At 55.1% G+C, this 17,216-nt stretch overlaps 1 protein-coding gene across 4 annotated transcripts in view; it reads right to left on the minus strand.

The window, feature by feature from the left end:
- Window positions 1-17,216, minus strand: part of LOC137445076 (lipase maturation factor 1-like) — a 210,548-nt gene that overhangs the window by 140,628 nt on the left and 52,704 nt on the right. For all 4 annotated transcript variants that reach the window (XM_068146495.1, XM_068146496.1, XM_068146494.1 and 1 more), the window contains one exon: window positions 13,461-13,609. In XM_068146495.1, the coding sequence (XP_068002596.1) occupies window positions 13,461-13,609 (149 nt within the window). The remainder of the gene's footprint in view (window positions 1-13,460; window positions 13,610-17,216) is intronic.

The raw sequence follows: 17,216 nt of genomic DNA on the forward strand, positions 1-17,216 counted from the left end.
AGTTAGGAAGGGCAGGTCCTGCCTGACCAACCTGATCTCCTTCTACCATCAGGTGACTGCCTGGTGGATGTGGGGCAGGCTGTGGATGTAGTCTACCTGGACCTCAGCAAGGCCTTTGACACCGTCCCCCATAGCAAACTCCAGGCCAAGCTGTCAGCCCCTGGCTTGGACGGGAGCACACTGCATTGGGTTAGGAACTGGCTGGAGGCTGAGCCCAGAGAGTGGTGGTGAATGGTGCCACAGCCAGCTGGCAGCCAGTCACCAGTGGTGTGCCCCAGGGAGCAGTGCTGGGCCCTGTGCTCTTTAACATCTTTATTGATGATCTGGATGAGGGCATTGAGTCCATCATCAGTAAATTTACTGATGACACCAAGCTGGGGGCAGGAGTTGATCTGCTGGAGGGTAGAGAGGCTCTGCAGAGGGACCTGGACAGGCTGGACAGATGGGCAGAGGCCAAGGGCAGGAGATTGAACACATCCAAGTGCCAGGTGCTGCACATTGGCCACAACAACCCCAGGCAGTGCTACAGGCTGGGGGCAGAGTGGCTGGAGAGCAGCCAGGCAGAGAGGGACCTGGGGGTGCTGGTCAATGGTAGGCTGAACATGAGCCTGCAGTGTGCCCAGGCAGCCAAGAGGGCCAATGGCATCCTGGCCTGCATCAGGAACAGTGTGGCCAGCAGGAGCAGGGAGGTCATTCTGCCCCTGTACACTGCACTGGTTAGGCCACACCTCAAGTCCTGTGTCCAGTTCTGGGCCCCTCAGGTTAGGAAGGAGGTTGAGCTGCTGGAACAAGTCCAGAGAAGAGCAACAAAGTTGGTGAGGGGCTTGGAACACAGCCCTGTGAGGAGAGGCTGAGGGAGCTGGGGCTGCTTAGCCTGGAGAGGAGGAAACTCAGGGGTGACTTTATTGCTCTCTGCAACTACCTGAAGGGAGGTTGTAGCCAGGTGGGGGTTGGTCTCTTCTCCCAGGCAGCCAGTACCAGAACAAGAGGACACAGCCTCAGGCTGCGCCAGGGGAGGTTCAGGTTGGATGTTAGGAAGAAGTTCTACACAGAGAGAGTGATTGCCCATTGGGATGGGCTGCCCGGGGAGGTGGTGGAGTCCCCATCCCTGGAGGTGTTCAGGAGGAGACTTGCTGGGGTGCTTGGTGCCATGGGTTAGCTGTTTGGGTGGGTTGGATTGGTTGATGGGTTGGACACGATGATCCTGAAGGTCTCTTCCAACCTGGTTTGGTTTATTCTGCCTACCTTTAGCCCATATTCAGGGCTACACTCCAGCAGCTGCCTGACACCTCCTCCCCAGCTGAGGAGGGGGAAAGGAGGGGACACCCATGGGCTGAAATGAAAACAGACTTAATGAAACAGCAAAATGAAGACTGATGCTGGTGTGAAGGACCCAAGCTACACTGGTCTGTGAAGGAGGCCCCAAAGCAGAGATTTATTGATCAGAGCAGACTCCAGAGGCCTCCAGGTCACTGCAGTGTAATCAGCATCACATCCTCTGCCTGAACAGCTCCTGCTCCACCACCACCACTCCTGCACCCAGCCCAGAGCCAGGAGCAAGACCCTCACCAGCCAAGACAGCGCCCAGAGAAGAGGAGCCCCAGCAGAGGAGCCCCTCCTCAACCAGCACCCGTGGAGGGGATTGGGGGAGTCATCAATGTTGGCCCTAACAACCGGGGGGCCAGCAGGCCCCCCGGCCTTTGTAGTCACCACCACCCACACCCAGTGCGCGCTGTGGGCACTCACCGGGGAGGAGAGGAGGATCCTCAGCCCCGAGGGGCTCAGCTTAGGGCTGCTGCCCTTCCTGGGGGGGATTAAATAGGGGAGTGGGTGGGGAGGGCCAAGTGGCCACACCTGGGGTGGGAGGAGACCGCAACAGAGCTCAGGTGCTGTGGGTTTGAGGGGAAAAAGGGAAAATGGGGCAGGGGAGGGACTCTGAGGGTGTCAGGGAGTGGTAAGACTGGGGGGGATGGAGCAAGACTACAAATGGTTTGATTGAGATTGGCTGTGAGGAAGAAGTTGTTCCCCAGGAGGATGGTGAGAGCCTGGCCCAGGCTGCCCAGGGAGGTGGTGGAAGCCTCCTGCCTGGAGGTGTTTGCAGCCAGGCTGGAGGTGGCTGTGAGCAGCCTGCTGTGGTGTGAGGTGTCCCTGCCCATGGCAGGGGCTTGGAGCTGGATGGTCTTCAAGGTCCCTTCCCACCCAACCCATCCTGTGATCCAGCTCTGCACATCCCTGCTGCACACATCAAACCCTTCCTTTTCATCCCAGGCAGATCTTCCAGCCCAGCTGTGCCCCTTCCAGGCTGCTGCACTTGGGTGATTCAGGAGGGAAAAAGAAGGGGAGAAACTCAAAAACAACCCCAAAAAGCCTAAGTAATTCAAATGTCATCGCAGCCCTGAGCTGCCGTGAGTCACTGCCACACAAAAACAGCCTCAGGAGTGGGGGTAATTATATTCCTCCCTAGCCACTGAGTTTTCTCCACAATGCAGATGTCAGATTTTCCATGGGGGGTTTTTTTTTTTGCTTTTTCCTTTTTCTTTCCTTTTTTTTCCCCTTTTGTTTTCTTTTTTTCTTTCATTTTTTTTTCTTTTTTTTTTCTTTTTATTTTCTTTTTTCTTTTTTTTTCTCTTTCTTTTTTCCTTTTTTCCTTTCTTTTTTCCTTTTTTCCTTTCTTTTTTTTTTCTCTTTTTTCTTTCTTTTTTTTTTCCTTTCCTTTTTTCACCTTCCTTTTCTTTCATTTCCTTTTTTTCCTCTTTTTATCCCCTCTCTTTTTTCCCCCTTTCCTTTTTTCCCTTTCCTTTTTTTTTCCTTTTTTTTCCTTTCCTATTTTACTTTCTTTTTCCCTCTCCTTTTTTCCTTTATTTTTCCCTTTCTTTTTTTTTTCCTTTTTTCCCCTTTCCTTTTTTTTCCCCCTTTCCTTTTTTCCCCTTTCCTTTTTTCCCCCTTTCCTTTTTTCCCCCTTTCCTTTTTTCCCCCTTTCCTTTTTTCCCCCTTTCCTTTTTTCCCCCTTTCCTTTTTCCCCCTTTCCTTTTTTCCCCCTTTCCTGTTTTCCCCCTTTCCTGTTTTCCCCCTTTCCTGTTTTCCCCCCTTTCCTTTTTTCCCCCTTTCCTTTTTTTCCCCTTTCCTTTTTTTTTTCCTTTTTTTCCTCCCCTTTTCAACTTTCCCCCTCTCCCTGGGGTGAGAGTCAAAGAGGAACAAAGCCCTCTTTGAGACTTTTTCAGCCCAAAATTAATTCTTAAAAGCAAAAAGGAACAAAAAGAAAGAGAAAAAGGGAAAGAACTCAAAGCCTGCTGCAGCAGCCAAGGAAGCTGAGTGAAGGCAGCCTGGTGCCTCAAGCTGTGTCTGCAGACCCCTCACTGATCCCAGCCCTGCAGAGAGGGGTGGGCTATGGGCACCCCTAGGATGAATTCAGAGTCATTCTAAAGGCTTTGCTGTGTCTCCATGCTGCAGAAGATGGCTGAAGGTGAAAACCAAAATGAAATCACAGTAATTGGAAGAGCTTTCTGTGCTTCCACAGCACTGAAGAGGGTGGGGAAAAAACCCCACAACAACCCCACCAACCAAAAGGAAGTCACAGTTCTAAGCCCCTCCTGTGTCTTCATGGTATAAAAGCTGGATGAAACTCAAACCCAAACCCCCACAAAACAAAATCACCATTTAAGGTCTTTCCTGTGTCTTCAGGGTGCAGAAGATGGGTCAAAAAGAAGAAAAAAATCCCAATTTTAAGAGCTTTTGGCCTTCACAACTCACAGGATGACTGAAGGTAAGAAACCCAAATGAAATCAGTGTTAAGCCCTTTCTGTGTCTTCACAACACAGAAGCTGGGTGTAAAAGAGAAAGAATTAAGCACCTTAAAGACCTTTCTGAGTCTTCATGATAAAGGGGAGGGCTGGAAAAGCAAAATCTCAATGAAGGGAAGTCTTAAGTTCTGGATTTTGATTTTCCTTCCACTATAAATATAAAAGGCTCCAGATGGTGCCTGGCACTTCACACACTCAGCCACCCACCGCCCACAGAGCAAGGGGCTGCAAAGAGCTTCTGGAAACCAAACCCCCACCAGAGTCTGCTGGAGATAAAGCTGACAGGAGAGGAAGAAGCTTTGCAAAGCTAAAAGCCAAAGAGAAAAACTGATGAAGGACTTGAGGAAGGGCTGCAAGGTGAGAGGCAGCTCTGAGGAGCAGAGAGTGAGGTTCAGAAGCATTCAGACCAGGGCAGAGAGTGAGGTTCAGAAGCATTCAGACCAGGGCAGAGAGTGAGGTTCAGAAGCATTCAGACCAGGGCAGAGAGTGAGGTTCAGAAGCATTCAGACCAGGGCAGAGAGTGAGGCTCAGAAGCATTCAGACCAGGGCAGAGAGTGAGGTTCAGAAGCATTCAGACCAGAGCAGAGAGTGAGGTTCAGAAGCATTCAGACCAGGGCAGAGAGTGAGGTTCAGAAGCATTCAGACCAGGGCAGAGAGTGAGGTTCAGAAGCATTCAGACCAGAGCAGAGAGTGAGGTTCAGAAGCATTCAGACCAGGGCAGAGAGTGAGGTTCAGAAGCATTCAGACCAGGGCAGAGAGTGAGGCTCAGAAGCATTTTCAGATCTGAGGAACTTGACCTGATGCCTTCAGACCACAGGAGAACCACAGAATGCTTTAGGTTGGAAGGAACCTTTAAAGGTCATCCAGTCCAACCCCCCTGCAGCCAGCAGGGACATCTGCAACTGGAGCAGCTTGTTCCATCCAACCTGACCTGGAATGGCTCCAGGGATGGGGCCTCCACCACCTCCCGGGGCAGCCTGGGCCAGGGTCTCACCACCTGAAGCACTCAGAAGAGTTTTCCTGCTGTTGTGCACCAGGCTGCCCAGCCTGCTCCAGCCTCCTCCTGCATTTGAAAGGGCAAATCTTGCAACATTCCTGCATTTGTATTTCAGCCTCCTGATGCCCAAGTGCTGCACCCCCCAGGAGAACAGGGCTGGGCAGGGGGGAGGACGCAGCAGCCACACTCAGCAGTGGCACAATCCTTCTGCTGGAGGTGTGACATTGCCTCTGGACCCCTTCAGATGGCTTCATGACTCTGGTGCTGTGGTTTTTTCTTCCTTCTATACCTCAGAACAGGCACAACATTGGAGTCCCAAGACCAGCAGGGACTCCCTGGCTCTTGGAGCATTCCACACATTTTCCATGGTCCTTTTGTGCCTCCAGGTCCTTGCTGTGGCTCTGGATGCTGTTTGCATACTTTCAAATACCTGCATAATTGATGAGCCCAAGTCTTCAGCTGCACAGTGTCCTGGCACAGGCTTTGCCACAAGCCATGCTTGTCCAGGGGCTGGATTTGGGTCAGAGCCATCAGACCCTTGGCAGATGCAGAGAGGTGATTCTGTCAATTTACTTTGCTCTTGTGACACCCAACCAGGAGTGCTGCACCCAGCTCTGGAGCCCTCAGTGCAGGAAGGACCTGGAGCTGCTGGAGCAGGGCCAGGGCAATGCTCAGGGGTTGGAGCAGTTCTGCTGCAAGGCCAGGCTGAGGGAGCTGGGAGCCTGCAGGAGAGAAGGCTCCAGGCAGAGCTCACAGCAGCCTGCCAGGACCTGAAGGGCTACAGGAAGGCTGCAGAGGGACTGCTCCCAAAGGGCTGCAGGGCCAGGAGCAGAGGCAATGGTTTGAAATGAGAGCAGAGCAGATTGGGATTGGAGGTGAGGAACAAGTTGTGCCCCAGGAGGCTGCTGGAGCACTGCAGCAGGCTGCCCAGGGAGGTGGTTGAGGCTCCCTGCCTGGAGCTGTTCAAGGTGAGGCTGGAGAGGGCTCTGAGCAGCCTGCTCCAGGGGAGGATGTCCCTGCTGCCTGCAGGGGTTGTTCTGGAAGGTTTGGAGGTCCCTGCTAACCCAAAGCATTCTGTGATTCTATCTCCCACCTCCAGGCTCTGGTTCAAGCTCTGCAGTGCAGGAAGGATTACTGGATCATGGGATCTTCACAGGGATGTTTCTTTCCTTACTGTGAAGGCAGGGAATGTTTTGTTCCTTCTCCCACAGGGAAGGCATGACACAGGTATTAGGCTTCTTGGAAACAACTCTGGCAGTGGCAAACCAAAGGCTTTACACAGAGCTCTACCTGATGTTCATACAAACCTCTCATTAAATGAGCAGCCACTAATTCAAATCTCTCCTGCTTCTTCCATGAAGAGAGGCAAATAACAGGCTAAACCCTCCCTTCCTGGCCCAGGGAATGACATGCTTATGCTCCACAGAGAACACTGTTGTTTAAACAGCTTTGTTCTGTGCCTTCTGCTTCAGTTCCCAGCCCACAGACAGCCCTGTGCCAGCCCAAGCCTACATCAAGACAGCAGCACTTCCTCATCATCCTGAGAGCATCAGCTCTGGTCCAGCACCAGCAGGTTACAGACCAAGCTCCAGCTTCACAGAGGTGTGGGGCAGAAGGCTGGACTTGATGATCTTAGATCTGAATGACTGTGTGAGCCTGAGGAACAGCCCTCAGGAGAATCAGCCCTGCCTGCCCAGCACCTTCCCATACAGTCAGGGGCAGGCCTGGGGGCTGTGAGCCCACAGGATGAGTGCCACCTGCAGAAGATGACTCTCTGGTTCTGTTGCATCTGAGGGAGTCATGATGAGGTGCTGGGTGACAGGGTGATGATCTCTGAGGTCTTTTCCAGCCTTATTCCATGATCCTGAGAGGACTCTGCTGCAATGGGTGCAGGATGGTCCAGTGCAAAAGGTTAGAGCAGAGTCATCAAACACAAGTGCAGAGCACCTCAGCCTGAGGGGCTGGAAAGCACTGCTGGGGAGGAGACATCACAGCACTGCTTTGGTTGGAAGGGACCTTTAGGATCATCAAGTTCAAGCCTTACCCCAGCACTGCCAGGGCACCACCAAGCCATGGCCCTCAGCACCACAGCTCTGAAACCCCTCCTGGGATGGGGACTGCACCACTGCCCAGGCCACGGTGTCCATTTGGGGTTGCTTTTATTCCTTGCTGTGTTCTTCCCCGCCTGGGCTGCTAGAAAGACCCTTTGAGAAGCCACCAGTACTGCCCCAACATCTGAGTGACTTTGAAGGCAGCGCTGCAAAGGGTGGGTGAAAGGCAGCTTGGAAAGCACTTGGCATGAGCGGCGCCCAGCCTCCTCCAGGCTGCGAGGAGCAAGCAGCCTGCCTGCCAAGGGCTAGTGCTAGACAAACGGGGAGAGAGATCAGAGGCACAAAGGAGGTTGCTAAGGAGTCAAGTGTGGGATCCCTGCAGAGAGGAGGAGGGCTGCAGCTGGGACGGCAAAGGTCAGAGCACAGCAGACATCACTTTGCAGCGCTTCCCATGCAGCCCCGGCGCGGGAGCCGGCAGCCTGGCCCCGCCGGGCCGGGCCCTGGATAATGAGCGAGCCCCCCCCGAAAGCTGCCTTCCTTCCCTCCTGCCCACGGAATGTAATGAAACAAATTAGAATAATTATTCTCCATTTCAGAGCCATAATGCCCAGGCCTGGGGCACGCTTGTCACCCAAGTGACAACTACATCCCTTTGATTCTCCTCCTCCTCCTCCTCCTCCCTGCTAGCGGCGGAGCTGCCCACATTCCAGCTCTCCCCTCACCACATCGCAGGCAATTTCACTGCAGGCATCCAGACTCTGCTTGCTCCAAAGCCTGCCTCAGTTGTGCTTCTCCCTCCTTGCCAGCAAGTTCATCTCCCTTATTAGCTAATCACATCCCCACCCTTTCCAGTAACCTTTCAGTGCCACCCACGTCACACTTCCAGCAGCCTGCAAAGCCCGGAGCACAGCACGGGGCAAAGCCAAGAGGGTTCCGTGGGAACCTCTCCCCGGTTTCCAAGGGCATTTGCTGCCTTCCCTTCAGTGCTTCTAACGGGAAAGAAAAATCCCAAAGCACAGAGCAAGAGGTTAAACCTCTGAGGGTATCGAAGCCACCTGGAACCCCTCGACCCAAACACATCTTGGTGGGAGAGAGGGACAGCGTTCACCAGCAGGCAGGGAGGAGAACTGAGGGGAAGCTTTGGCTGCTCATTAGCAGAAAGCATTTAGGAAGAAGTTCTATACAGAAAGAGTGATTAGGAAGAAGTTCTATACAGAAAGAGTGATTGCGCTATGGAATGGGTTGCCCAGGGAGGTGGTGGAGTCGCCGTCATTGAAGGTGTTCAGAAGGAGACTTGACGGGGTGCTTGGTGCCATGGGTTAGCTGTTTGGGTGGGTTGGATTGGTTGATGGGTTGGACACGATGATCTTGAAGGTCTCTTCCAACCTGGTTTGGTTTATTCTAATAAAGGTTTATTCTAATAAACCTTTTTGCCCTGTTTCTTCCCCCAGGCTACCACTTGAAATGGCCTTTTCTAAACTCCTGTGAAAGGGAGGACAAAACTGTTGTGTAGGTGTGAAATGGGAGAGGATTTAAGGCATTTCCAAGCCTCTGATTATCAAATAAGGAACAAATGAAGGCTCCAGGGCTCCTCTGCTCTGGAGCCCTCAGCAGAGGAAGGACAAGGACCTGATGGAGCAGGGTCCAGAAGAGGGCCACAAAAATGATCAGGGAGGACAGGCTGAGGGAGCTGGGGCTGTGCAGCCTGCAGGAGAGAAGGCTCCAGGCAGAGCTCACAGCAGCCTGCCAGGACCTGAAGGGCTGCAGGAAGGCTGCAGAGGGACTGCTCCCAAAGGCCTGCAGGGCCAGGAGCAGAGGCAATGGTTTGAAATGAGAGCAGAGCAGATTGGGATTGGAGGTGAGGAACAAGTTGTGCCCCAGGAGGCTGCTGGAGCACTGCAGCAGGTTGCCCAGGGAGGGGGTTGAGGCTCCCTGCCTGGAGCTGTTCAAGGTGAGGCTGGAGAGGGCTCTGAGCAGCCTGCTCCAGGGGAGGATGTCCCTGCTGCCTGCAGGGCTTGGCCTGGGTGAGCTCTGGAGCTCCCTTCCCACCCAAAGCCTTCTCTGATTCTTCTGAGGATGTTTTGAGCAGCTTGGAGAATCAGAGACTGGATTTGGAGGATTTCAGTGAAAATAAGAGGGGGAAGAAAGAGCCTTCCCAGCATGCCCCCCTGGTGTGCCACCAGCCTGGCAAGCACAGAGAAGCCTCTGCAAAGGATTCCAGGGGCATCCCACAAGGAAAAGGAGCTCCAGGACATTGCACACATGGATGGCTATGATGTTATCTGTCTATGAAATGTGATTGCTTTTCTGTTAGTGCCTAAGACATGCATTAAGGGAACTCATTCTTGGGGCACACCTGAGGTTGAGCTTAACCTGCCCAAGCTGATGGTCCCGAGCCAGGGAGCAGAGCCTGCAGGGCATGGACCCATCTGCACCCAGACCCCGCCGAGTGCCCCCAGCCCCAACACCTGCAGCAGGCAGTGACAGATTGGCAGCTTTAAATCTGAGTTTCCTTGCTCTGGGCACTTTTAAATTAAAGTGGTAATGTGCTTTAAATCCTGCTTCCCTGCTTTTTCACTACACTGCTCAATCCTTTCCTCCAGAAACTAATCAAGATGTCTCAGACTCACTCACAGCCTCTGCTCCAGCCACCTTCCCTGGTAACTTATTCCATATGTCTGTGATCCTTTGCAAGACACAGCTCCAACTTCAGTCTCTGCTGCTTCCAGTTGCCCAGCCTGCTGCTGCCCCCCCAGAGCTTGACTCTCCCCTCACCTCCTCACTGCATCTCCAGCAGTGGTAATTATGTGCACAGGACCCCAGCTTATCAAGCTGCCAAGTGGCCTACCCAGTCCTCTGGCTCATCAGCACACAGAGTGCCAGACTGCTCTGGGTGGGAAGGGATCTTTAAAGCTCACCTTGTCCACCCCTCTGCAGTCAGCAGGGACATATGCAGCCAGAGTAGGCTGCTCAGAGCCCCAACCAACCTGCCCTGGAATGGGCAGGCACTATCTGCTTGGCACAGCCAGGAGCTGCTTCTAGCAGGCAGAAGCTGATGGGCAGAGCTCCTGCCAAGGGCTGGGCTGCAGAGAGCCTCTGCCTGAGACTTGCTCCTCTGCACACCAAGGGCACTGCCACAGCTTCTGCCCCACCTTGGGGTGCAGCCAGTCAGAGGTGGCACTGGTGGGGAGGAGCAGCCAGGACAGGTGACCCTCAGCTGCCCACCCAGGGCTTGCATCCCATGGGCAGCATCTTCAGGATCAAGCTGAGACCTCACCAGGGCCAAGCCTCTTCCTCTCTGGCTGCTGTCCCAGGAGGACTCTGTCCCTTCTGCCTTTGATTCTGATCTGTGTGTTCCTGAATCCAGTTCTAGAGCCCAACTCCTGAATCTGGTCCCTGTCTGCTGCTGATCCCCTCTGGGGCTGCTCTTCTGCAGGCTCTCAGCCCCAGGGCTCTCAGCCTTTCCTCCTCACAGTGCTGCTCCAGGCCCCTCAGCACCTCCATAGCCTCCCCTGGACTCTGCAGCAGCTCCCTGCCTCTCCTCAACTGGGGAGCCCAGCACTGGGCACAAGACTCCAGATGTGGCCTCACCAGGGCAGAGGGGTGGAGAACCTCCTTCAGCCTGCTGCCCATGCTCTTCTTCACACACCCCAGGCCACCAGTGGCCTCCTGGGCCAGGAGGGCACACTGCTGGCTCATGGGGAGCTTGCTGGCCACCAGCACTCCCAGCTCCTTCTCCTTGGAGCTGCTCTCCAGCAGGTGCAGTGCTGCAGGGAGGTGATTCCTGCCCTGCTGCTTGCCTGGCTCCTGGTGGAGACACAACACTCTGCATCTTCCAAGCCTCAAGCAATCAGAGTGACAGAGAGTCACAAGCAGAGCCGACAGAGCCATCAACTGCCTGAGCACTGCCGCGGCGGCTCAGCCACGCAGATGTCTGTTTGCAGCACTCATTTCCCAACAAGCTGCTGGCTCACACAAAGGGACCCCTCTTCTGCTGCCTCTCCAGCAGCATCTCTCTTTACATCCTGCACTAATGGATGATTAGCAACATCAAACATATAGATTGAGTCATGCAATTATGCCTGTTAGAGAGTCAGCAGTGTTTGAGATCAGCCCAGTGCCTGCTGCCAATCAAACCCCAGCAGCAGATCCTGCCTCTGCTCCTCTCCTCCTAGAACCCAGCCAGGATTATCTTACTCCTCATGCTCTGCACCCCCACTAAGCAAGCCCTGCCAGCCCACACAGACCACAAAGCAGGATCTGGATGTCATCCTGGGGGGAGGATCAGGCTGGGGACAGTAAGGCTGCCTCACCCCAGCACAGAGCTGGGTGCTGCTGCTCAGATGCTTCAACAGCCAGCATCTGGTTAAGACTGTGGGAGGAGGACGTGGGACCATGCTGAGGGTGCTGCTGAGCATCAGGAGCAGTGCTCACCTCCTGAGCACAAGAGATCAAAGGGGGACACCAGACATGGCCTCTCTTGAGGCCACATCTTGAGCACTGGGTTCAGTCTTGAGCTCCTCTCTCCAAGGACAGTGAGGTGCTGGAGCAGAGGAGAATGAAGCTGGGGAAAGGTCTGGAGAAGAGATCCAGTGAGGAGCAGCTGAGGAACTGGAGCTGTTCAGTTCCTACAGAAAGGAGGCTCAGAGGAGACCTCCTGGAGGCTGGAGTGAGGTGGGGCCTCTCTTCTACCCTGTGACAAGTGACAGGACAGGAGTAAGCAGCCTCAAGTTGCACCAGGGGAGGTTTAGGTTGGACATGAGGAGCAACTTCTTCACTGACAGGGCTCTCAAAGGCTGGCCCAGGCTGCCAGTTGAACCCCCATGGCTGGAGGTGTTTTGAAGACACCCAGATGTGGTGCTGAGGGACATGGTTTAGCAGCAGACTTGGCAGAGTTAAGAGATTGGTTGGACTGGATGACCTGAAAGGTCTTTTCCTAGGACTCTCAGGCATCTTCCAAGGAAAGCCTGACCAGAAGAACCCCCAGAGAAGCAAGTGGGAAGGCTAAACTTACCTGCTGTGTAAAGACACAAGCATGGCCAGCCCCAGCCCTGGGAAAGGCCTCCCTCAGCCCCCATCTGTGCACATGGCAAAGCTCCTGCCCAGCCCAGGGGGGCAACCCGAGCTGCCCTGTGAGCAGGTGCATCTGCACTCCAGGAGAGCTCAGCTCCAGGCTCCACACTTGCTTCCTGGGGCCTGCAAGCATCATTACCCTGGCCCAGAAGGAAAGGTACACGTGTTTGGGCCCCAGAACATTAAAGATGCCATCAATCACCAACTTCCCCTTGCTTGTGCAGATTCTCCTTTAATGACCTTTCCATGCTTCCCTCTCCCATGCCTGCTGGTGATATATCAGCAACCCAGACAGGCAGGGGGCTCAGGGGGCAGCATCTCTTCTGCGTGGGGCTCCCCATAAAGCAGTGGGAGAGTTATTGCCCTCCAGATAACAGCCAGCAGCAGCACACAGAGCACAGTAACAGAGATGTTTGACTCTCCCTCTACATCCCATCTGTGCCATAACTCAGAGGCTGTATCACAGATCAGCAGGAGCAGAGCAAAGCTCAGACTGCCAGCCCAGCCCAAAGGGGAAGCAGGATGCAAACCTGGTGATCACCTAACCTGCTGAGGAAGAGGGCTGCCCCCCTCCACCTCCTGTCCTGGGCCTGCTAGAAATAGAACCAGAGAGCTCTTTGGGTTGGGAAAGAGTTCATGGAGTCCAACCAGCAGCCCAACACCACCATGGCCACTAAACCACCTCCCACCAGCCCAGGTTGCTTGAATACAGAATACAGAATGAGCCAGGCTGGAAAAGGCCTCAGAGCTCATCCAGTCCAACCTCTCCCCCAGCACCATCTGACCAGCTCAACCATGGCACCAAGGGCCTCAGCCAGGCTCTTCCTAAACACCTCCAGGGATGGGGACTCCACCACCTCCCTGGGCAGCACATTCCCATGGCCAATCTCTCTGGGAAGAATTTCTTCCTAGCATCCAGCCCAAACCTCCCCTGGCACAGCTTGAGACTGTGTCCTCTTGTTCTGGTGCTGGTTGCCTGGGAGAAGAGCCCAGCCCCCACCTGGCTGCAACCTCCCTTCAGGGAGTTGGAGAGAGCAAGAAGGTCTCCCCTGAGCCTCCTCTTCTCCAGGCTAAGCAACCCCAGCTCCCTCAGCCTCTCCTCCCAGGGCTGTGCTCCAGACCCCTCCAGCCTGGCCTTGAACACCTCCAGGGAGGGGGCAGCCACAGCCTCCCTGGGCAGCCTGTGCCAGCATCTCACCACCCCCCTGGAAAGAATTTCTTCCTTACCTCCAATCTAAATCTCTTCTCCTCCAGCTCAGAGCCATTGCCTCTTGTCCTAGCACTACAACCCCTTGTACAAAGTCCCTGCCCAGCTTTCCTGTAGCCCCTCGAGGTGCTCCTGTGTTTGTCCTCCTGCTTCTGCTAAGTTGAAGGGCTCAGCAAGCCAGAGCACGAAGCACTCCCTGCTGCAGGACTCGCCCTTGCAAACAGAAAATCTCCTGCCCCCTTGCACCAGGAGCAGGTTTTCTGCTAGGATGAGACAGCCCTGTGGCTGCCACCTCGAAGAAGGCAGCAGCAGAAGAGTGGAGATCTACTCACTGCTCCCAGCATGATCCTGAAGATCAGCCACCGAAAGCCCCAGAGGACGACGCGGGAAGGAGGAGAGCGCTGGGGCAGGCGGGAGAGGCTCCAGAGAGGGCAGAGGAATATCCCCAGGAAGCCTGTCTCCAGAAGCTGGGATTCCCATCCTGTGGGGCCAAGGGGGGAGAAAACAAGAAAGGAAAAACAGTTACTGCACCGAGCCCCAGGAGTTATCCTCCCCCAGAGCTCAAACACTCAAAAAGAAAAGGGATAAAACCCAAACCCAAACCAAACCAAAAGAATCAAACCAAACCAACAAACCCAAACCAAAGCAACAAACCCAAACCAAACAATAAGAACCAAACCAAACAAACCCAAACCAAAAAGAACCAAACCAACAATCCCAAACCAAAGCCCCAAGCAAGCCCACCAAGCCCTGCCCAAACCCAAGCAGACAAACAGCCCACCACAAAGCACACACCAAAGAAGACAACCCAAAAGAAAACCCAACCCAACCCAAGGCACAGCCTTGGACCAGTTTGTCAGTTTCTTTTGAGGGGCCTGAGCGAGCAGCCCTGCCCAACACACCCTACACCATGGGAGCTCAGCTGCTTCAGATCCAGATGTGCCTCTGTTTCTAGATGAAACTGCTCTTTGAAGCCAGATAATCACTGGCACACTGATTCCCTCCAGGGGTGGGAGCTCCACTGCTGCCCTGGGCAGCCTGAGCCAGGCCTTGGCAACACTTTGGGGAAGAAATTGTTCCTCATGTCCAACCTAAACCTCTCCTGATGCAACTTGAGACCATTCCACAGAATCATACAATCAACCAGGTTGGAAGAGACCTCAGAGATCATCAAGCCCAACCTATTAACCTAACCTCTAACACCTCCTGACAGCTAACCCATGGCTCCCAGTGCCACATCCAAGCCTTTGCTGAACACCTCCAGGGATGGGGACTCCACCACCTCCCTTCTTTATTCCTTGGGAGAAGAGACCAAGCCCCACCTGGCTCCAGCCTCCTCTCAGGCAGCTGTAGAAAGTGAGAAGCAGGTCTCAGATTTGGTCCATGACATCTCCCTTCTTCACCCAGTTCAGACAGGTGGGGAAACACCAACCAAAGGCATTTCTGTCATCCAACTCTACACCCTCAGAAGCCTTTTCAACCCCAAGGTCTGACACTGCCACACAAGCAACCCCACATGGCACTGGCCTCACAGGATCTCCAGCAGCAGTCCTGCAGCCTCCTTTGTATCTACCTTCATCAGCACCAAGTCCCCCAAATCAAAATATCACTTTTATTATTCCCCCCAGTTGTTATTACCCACCCAACAGCTATTAAAATCATCTCCCCTCTCCCTCCATGCCCCCTGTGGCTTCTCCACCAGCTACCCCAACTGCCCCAGAAGCAGCTCCCGGGAGAGGAGCAGCAGGAGATATTGTTGTGACAGCAGCTGCAGCAGGGAAGCAATGGCTGATAGAAAGTGTGAAAGGTTAATTGTAGCTAAACCCAGGCAGAAGCAGCAGCTCTGGGTCTAACTGGCACCGAGATGGTTGTATATCTCCTGTGCCTCTGCCGCACAAGCATCCCACTGTTACCAGCGCTTTCATATGGTAATGGCTGTCTTCCCCTGCAGACGTATAGGATGTGTGCTGGGTGGCTGAGCAGGGAGGCTCGCAGGGCTCGGGGCTGGGCTGGCCACCAGAGCAGTGACAGCCACTCTGTGGAGCCCTCTGCCTGCCCAAAGGCAAGGGAGGAAAGGAGAGAGACTGATGGGGTGGGAGGGAAACCAAACCAGCTGGGATGAAAGAACAACCCCATGAAATAGAGACCAAGAGCCACAAAGCAGTGTGGAGCCCAACCCCTGGTGGCAGCAACCACTGGTGCTGGGGGCAGGCACTGGGCAAGACCAAGGATGGACTCAGCAGCAGATGGGAACCAGATCCAGGAGCTGGGCTCTGGAACTGGATTCAGCAGCACACAGATCAGGACCAGGGGCAGAAGGGACAGAGTCCTCCTGGGACAGCAGCCAGAGAGGAAGAGGCCTGGCCCTGGTGAGGTCTCAGCTTGATCCTGAAGATGCTGCCCATGGGATGCAAGCCCTGGGTGGGCAGCTGAGGGTCACCTGTCCTGGCTGCTCCTCCCCACCAGTGCCACCTCTGACTGGCTGCACCCCAAGCTGGGGCAGAAGCTGTGGCAGTGCCCTTGGTGTGCAGAGGAGCAAGTCTCAGGCAGAGGCTCTCTGCAGCCCAGCCCTTGGCAGGAGCTCTGCCCATCAGCTTCTGCCTGCTAGAAGCAGCTCCTGGCTGTGCCCAGCTGCCCTGAGCTGCAGAAAGTGCCTGAGCTGAGCAGAGCCTGAGCTGGGAAGGGACAGCCCCCAGCAGAACCAGATCTGCCCTAGCTCAAAGCAGGACACAGGCAAACATCTCAATGTCTCCAAGTGGCCTTTACCTCCCTATGTGTGCACCTCCCTCTGCCAGCAGCTTTGCCTCTGGGGCACCAATGTTAGTTTCATGCTTAAACTGGGCTGCTGGGGAGGTGCTGTGTGCGTGGAGGGAAGGGGCAGAGAGCTCCCTGGGCACGGGAAGGGCTCCGAGCCGGCCGGCAGCGTGCGGGGGCGCGCGTGCCCCGAGCCCGGGCATCTGCTGGCCCCCAGGCACCATGAGTTCAGCCTGCACCTGTGCTCCTTGTTCCAAAGGGACGAGTTTGGGGCCTGGCACCACCACCCCCCGGCTGCCAGGGAGTCGTGCCAGCCAGGGGGCCAGCCCGGAGCCCTGCAGGGAGGGGAGGCCTGGGGCAGATCCCGCTGCCAGCTGTTGGCAGCAGCCTCTGCAGTGACCCCTTGCTGACAACGGGGGCTGGCAGAGGCTGCAGCTCAGCCAGCACCACACAGGGCTGCGCTGCAAGTGCAGCCAAGGACAAAGCCGGGTCACAGCACGGCTTCAGGAGTCTCTGCTTAAAGCTCCTCGGCTCGTGGTTCAATCCTGCCCAGCTCTGGCAGCTCTGCACCCCACAATGGCCACATCTGCACATAGCAATGGCCACATCTGCACCCAGCTCTGGCAGCTCTGCACCCTGCAATGGCCACATCTGCACCCAGCTCTGGCAGCTCTGCACCCTGCAATGGCCACATCTGCACCCAGCTCTGGCAGCTCTGCACCCTGCAATGGCCACACTGCACCCAGCAATGGCCACATCTGCACCCAGCTCTGGCAGCTCTGCACCCTGCAATGGCCACATCTGCACCCAGCTCTGGCAGCTCTGCACCCTGCAATGGCCACATCTGCACCCAGCTCTGGCAGCTCTGCACCCTGCAATGGCCACACTGCACCCAGCAATGGCCACATCTGCACCCAGCAATGGCCACATCTGCACCCAGCTCTGGCAGCTCTGCACCCCACAATGGCCACATCTGCACCCAGCAATGGCCACATCTGCACCCAGCAATGGCCACACTGCACCCAGCTCTGGCAGCTCTGCACCCAGCAATGGCCACACTGCACCCAGCTCTGGCAGCTCTGCACCCAGCAATGGCCACACTGCACCCAGCAATGGCCACATCTGCACCCAGCAATGGCCACATCTGCACCCAGCAATGGCCACATCTGCCAGTGGAGGCGAGGTGCTGAGCTTTGCCCCTGCCCCTCGCAGCGAGTTCCTGCTGAAAGCCCAGGCTGAAGCTGCAGATAGCCATGGAGAGCCTCTGATTTATTAACAACCCTCTTCCTGACGGGCTCAGTCCCCACAGCTGGTACTGTGGTCATGCAGATCGA

Source organism: Melanerpes formicivorus, unplaced genomic scaffold (assembly GCF_026170545.1).
Source record: "Melanerpes formicivorus ecotype bairdi unplaced genomic scaffold, bMelFor1.0.p_v2 SCAF_14, whole genome shotgun sequence".
In the NCBI taxonomy this organism is placed as follows: Eukaryota; Metazoa; Chordata; class Aves; order Piciformes; family Picidae; genus Melanerpes; species Melanerpes formicivorus.